This window comes from Macaca nemestrina, chromosome 8, assembly GCF_043159975.1.
Source record: "Macaca nemestrina isolate mMacNem1 chromosome 8, mMacNem.hap1, whole genome shotgun sequence".
Taxonomy (NCBI): domain Eukaryota; kingdom Metazoa; phylum Chordata; class Mammalia; order Primates; family Cercopithecidae; genus Macaca; species Macaca nemestrina.
Window position 1 is genome coordinate 73331981 of NC_092132.1, and position 6000 is coordinate 73337980.

At 39.1% G+C, this 6000-nt stretch overlaps 1 protein-coding gene across 1 annotated transcript in view; it reads left to right on the forward strand.

Annotated features, from left to right (window-relative positions):
- LOC105483595 (transient receptor potential cation channel subfamily A member 1) overlaps positions 1-4137 on the forward strand; it is a 68245-nt gene extending 64108 nt beyond the window's left edge. Inside the window, exons 26-28 of the mRNA XM_011744518.2 lie at positions 284-397; positions 2462-2559; positions 3220-4137. Of these exons, the coding sequence (XP_011742820.2) occupies positions 284-397; positions 2462-2559; positions 3220-3430 (423 nt within the window). The 3' untranslated portion in view covers positions 3431-4137. The remainder of the gene's footprint in view (positions 1-283; positions 398-2461; positions 2560-3219) is intronic.
- The last annotated feature ends 1863 nt before the right edge of the window (positions 4138-6000 follow it).

Consider the following 6000-nt stretch of genomic DNA (forward strand, 5'->3'; position numbering starts at 1 on the left):
AGAGCAAGTGACTAAATATTGAATTCCTTTTTTAAGCAACTTCTTCCTCTCTTTCTTTTCCTGCTCCAAGGCAGATTGCTGCCCTGTCAGTGGGTGAGGTGAGAGGAAGGAGCAGGTGACTGTGAGCTAGGGGATAAGGAAGCCTGGCCAGCCCAGCTGTGGCACAGAAGTCAGGACATAGAAATCAGTTTTCATTTTGCTGTATTAATGATTGCCTCTGTGCCATATAAAAATTCCAGATACTAACTAGTGATTCTATCATTAAACCCAAAATGCACTTTAGGTGGAACTTCATACCAGCTTAGAGAAGAAGCTGCCACTTTGGTTTCTACGCAAAGTGGATCAGAAATCCATCATCGTGTATCCCAACAAACCCAGATGTGGTGGGCTATTATTCGTAAGTACACATAACAAATAACAACATCAATAACATGACACTGTTTGACATTCATTCATTGTGTTAACCCTAAGGGGGCCCTTTTATAGACTTTGAGTCTTCTCTGCCTGTGGGCAGAGAAGTTGTGCTTTAAAAAAAAGGATATGATTAACCCAAGACGTGAAAGAGCTGGGTGAGAGAAGGGTGATATTTGCTCTCCCCTTTCAGGTGGCTCATCCATGGCATCTGTGTTAAATGCATGCTGTCCCTGTTAGAGCAGATGGGCCAGGGACCAGCCATACCCTTTTAGTGTCTTTTTTACAGTACAGGTATACTTTATTTGCTTTTCCCAGTCACATGTCATTTACATTTATGTGTAGATATATATGTGTGTATATACAGCCAAGTGTTTAGAATACACAATAAAGAACACACATTCACACACACACACACACACACACAATGTATTAATCCGTTTTCACACTGCTATAAGGAACTCCCTGAGACTGGGTAGCTTATAAAGGAAAGAGGTTTAATTGACTCACACTTCCGCTTGGCTGGGGAGGCCTCAGGAAACTTGCAATCATGGCGGAAGGTGAAGGGGAAGCAAGGCACCTTCTTCACAGGCAGCAGGAAGGAGAACGAACACATGAGGAACTACCAGACAATTATAAAACCACCAGATCTTGTGAGAACTCACTCACTATCACGAGAACAGCATGAGGGAAATCACTCCCATGATCCAGTTACCTCCACCCAGTCTCTCCCTTGACACGTGGGGATTATGGGGATTATAATGCAAGATGAGATTTGGGTGGGGACACAAAGCCTAACCATATCACACACACACACACGAACACACACACACACATACACACACACACACACACACACACACACACACTGTCCACTATAGAAAAGGAGCTAATTAAGTGATCAAAGACTAAGCAAGACCATTGCATTATAATGCAAGAAGGGCCATATGAAGAGCCAGAATAACTGGGTGCGAATCCTTAGTATGCCTGGGCTCCCTTCATCTCTACACCTGTTCTTCCTGAGTTCTTTTCAGGTTAATTTCCCCTGTGTAGTCATAAGGTGATAAAGTGGCCCTGAGTATCAGTTTAGGCTTTATTCTAACCCCACAGTATCTCTCCAACTGATTTTACACATGTCCATGGTTACAATTACTACCGAAACAGAATGCTCAGCAACTGATTTCTCAATCCTAGAGCTCACCCTTCAGTTCCTGGCCCCTACACCCAGCTGCCTATTTGACATCTCCACTTGCATGTTTTAAAGGTGCCTCACATTCAGCAGGTTCAAAACCAAACTTCAATGCTTTCATGTTTCACCCTCTCCTCACATATCCCCTACAGGAAAAGAAGTGAAAAAGTCCTGGTTCCTCCTTGCAACAATGTCAGCACCATTCATTAGCCTGTGAGAGCCAGCCACCCAGGAGTCACCCTTGATCTGCCCCCTCCCTCTCCTTCTCCCCTCAGTCTGGTCCATTTGACTTCCTGGGTGTCCTGTGCAAGTCACCATTTTCTCTTGCCTGGAAGCCTAGAATTACCTCATTCTTGATCGTTTCACATCTGCCCTTTGACCCTCTCCAGTCAACTGTGGTTTAAAAGCTATTAAATTAAAATGAAATGTATTAAAATAACATTTCAGAAATTTCTCCAGGTGAAACTTTGTTGATTGGTTGAGTTGTATTGGATAATGTGCAGTGCAGTTTTAGAAAGTAGCGATGAATCTCATATAGAATACCACCTTCCATGATGGGCATTTCTCATGAAAATGTACAGAACAATTCAGCTAAGCCCCTTTCTAAACAATTTTCTACCCTAATTTACTGCTCTTCTGTTTTATCTGTACATGTTTTATTTCTGTCTGACTATATGTATGACTTCCTTTCACAGCTGTTTCTTCACATGTCTCTTTCTCCTGGCAGATTGTGGGTTCCTTGAGGGCATAGCTATGCCTTATGCATATTTGTATCAGTGGTGGTTGAATTTTGGCACATGCTTAAGAAAAAGTTCCTGAATTGAATTCAATTTGAGTAACTACTATTTTTTTATCCAACAGCATATATTCTATTTTTTATTTTGCACTGGAGAAATAAGACAAGAAATACCAAATGCTGATACGTCTTTAGAAATGGAAATATTAAAGCAGAAATACCGGTATGTATTTTTCCTTCTATCTGTACTTGAGAAATTTAAAACTCATAAATAATAATGCACAATATAAGGTTATATTTTATATTGGTGTTTATTTATTTTATAATTGTCATGCTTTATTGACAGCTGTAGCTAGTGTATTGAGGGTCATGAGACATTCTCTAGAACCAACAACATATTTGCCTCTATTCACCAATCAGTTTGGCTTCCAATAATAAGTGAATAAAAATTAAAATGCTGATTTTCTTTCTCTTGGAGGTAGTATTATAAACTGTATTCTTCATCTGAATTCATAAAGCAAAGCTCTGAAAGCTTTTGAAGATCCCTGGAGTAACTATGTGGTGGGCAGTGGTTAAGCATGAGGGTTTTACAGTTAGTTAGTACCTGAGTTCAAACCCCTATTCAACCAGGTACTTAATAACTATGACACTGGGCAAGCTGCTTAACCTTTCTCTATAATAGTTTCTTACCTGTAAACTGGGAACAAAAATAAACTAGCCATGAACTAACAGTGTAACTTTGGGAAAAACCGTTTAAACTTCAAAAACATTGTGTTTCCTGGAAGGATTGTGACTACCGAGGTTAAAACCTATGCCTTCCTACAATCAGAAGGGCTAAAAGAAGAACTGAAAATAAATTCATGAAATGTGTATGTCCTTTTAGGCTGAAGGATCTTACTTTTCTCCTGGAAAAACAGCATGAGCTCATTAAACTGATCATTCAGAAGATGGAGATCATCTCTGAGACAGAGGATGAAGATAACCATTGTTCTTTTCAAGACAGGTTTAAGAAAGAGCAGATGGAACAAAGAAATAGCAGATGGAATACTGTGTTGAGAGCAGTCAAGGCAAAAACACACCATCTTGAGCCTTAGCTCCTCAGACCTTCAATGAGGCTTCTAATAGGGGGGTGCATGACTTGCTGGTTCTAATTTTCAGTTTAAAAAGAGTGAGGAAGACGCAAAAATCTGATTTCACTACGTGTGAAATCGTGGTTCCTGCATGCTCTATAAAAGTAAACCATCTTTTATCCTCTACTCATATTTTCTACCAATCAGTATATATTGGGGATATCTTTGCAGATATGTTCAAATTGGACTTGACTTTGATGAGAGATAATCTCATTATTTGAATGGGTAGAAAATGAATTTGCTAGAACACAATTTTTAATGAAAAGAAGTAATAAATGTAACTATTAAGCTAGAATGCAAATGTCAGTACTAAATTCCTGCTTGCTAATTGCATAATATGTGATGCCCTAGAAAATAGTCACAAGTATTAATAATGCCTTAGATGATAGTCTTAAATATTAGGTTGAGGTCTACCTAACCTAAGCTTCTTCTTGGAAAGCTTCTTCATGTTGAAAGAACCTGTGGGTGGCACCATGTGCACTATTCTGTTCCTACTGTGATGAATAGCCCCACCCTTCTTGCTGTCCCCAACACACCTGATGTCACTTTGAACCATATAGTTGAAGCAAAAATTAATAGGCCTTATGATATGCACGAATTTTACTGTAGATAATATATGTTGTTTCTGTTTTTGTTTGCCAGTGAGCATAATAAATGTAAAACCTATATAGTATCCCTATCATTATTGTATGAACCTTTGTTTGAGATTTGAAGAAACACGCCTGCATCACATATTCCCTTTTTTCTTTTGATGTCTACTCAAATCATGAATTAATCACATACCTCATCATTAATCTTTTCAAGGTCTTTCTCTTGTTTTGTCTGATTTTCTCCATCATCCTGATTTGGATGTTTATTCCCTCACTACCCCCAGGAGACATTCATGCTAATGGATATGTCTTTGGCTAAGTATGTGTCCTTGTGTTATGCTATACAGTGTTGTTTTGAGTCTGTTATTATTTACACAGATGTTATTATGCTATAGCTTTTATTTCTGATTTCTGTTTTTTTATTCTTATTTCTCTTCTCACTTATTTCTTATTTTTTTTACTCATTTCTCTTTCTTACTCCTTTTCACTGGACATGATGTTTACAAGATACAATTGTGTTACTGTATTCCATCTAGTACAGGGCTTTCGATGTGGCTTACTATTTCATTGTGGGCACCCACCACACTGGACTTTTCTAGAGTTGGACAGCTTGGTTACTTCCACCTTCCTGCACACATTCTCAAACATACTGATATTCATACAAACCAGCAGAGTGCTGAGGGACAATATGTACTATTACAAAACCAGATACTTTTACATTCATGGTCCAACACAACACATGGCCTAGAGGCAATGTTGTATATGCCTTCATCTTTGATATGAATAATATCTGTGTTCTTTATATTTCTTAAAACAGAAAGGCTGGAAAATCACAATACAGGAGCAATAACCAAAGATCTCTTGATCATAAAGACAAACAGTCTTTTCAGTCTTCCCTCTCCTCAAACCTTGTGTGGCATTGCACAATACAGATCTCAGTCAACATTCACTGAGTGCCAAGAATGTGAGAAACACTGTACCATGCCTGTCGTGGGAAATATTTAAATAAACGGATTGTCTTACAACAATCTCATCAACCTGTACTCTCAAGAAGCTTATAATTCAATGGTCTTCACTGATTTTCTCAGTTCTTTCTCCTTTAGCCCCAAACACAGAACTGCTTTTCCACTGATTGCTTCTTTCTTTCCCGACTGGCTTCTATTTCATGCCAACTAACTCCATGTGTACATCCCTGAGGTCTGTACCTGGCTTTGTTTCCTCTGTTTCCTCACTTCTGCTCCTTCTCCTAAAATCCAGTCCAACATTTATGCAGTTCTTCAAATTAATTACATAGAAACCTGAATTTGGTGGTAAGAGAAACAAACCAACTCCTCTGGACTTCCTGTTTTCCATCAATGGTACCAGGATTCTCTCCGGCTCCTAGACTCAAAAGGACTCAACATACTAAATTGAGTTAATCTTCCTAAAGTGAAGCTCTAAGCCTTCACACCCATGCTAAAAAGCTTAAACGTTTTCTTTTTCTTCATAAGTAACCTAATCTTCTTAACCTGGCTTCTCAATCCAAATTAGCTTTATCTTCCAGTATTCTTCATTTCATCCAAATTGGAAGACCATTGTTTCATGAAGACACTATGTTTTCCCAACTCCCTACCTCCAACTCTATTCTCTTCCAGCCAGAATGTCCCTTCTCTAACTCTTAAAGCTCAGTTTAAATGGCATCTCCACCTTGAAGTCTTTTCCTAATGCTCCCCACTCATTATGCTTCCTGCCTCCTCTGAACTGGCACAGACTGCACTTCTCCTCTGCTACTGCAGCCTGTTAATGGTGACTGTGACTTGCCACATCCTCCCCCAACTAGAGGGTAGACTCCCTGAGCTTTATGGGTCACTATCACCAGTAGTCTCAAAGGAGGCAAAGAATTACATCATATTTCATTTTTTTTCATCTTGTGGAGCTTCTAGCACTGTGCCTTGCACATAACAG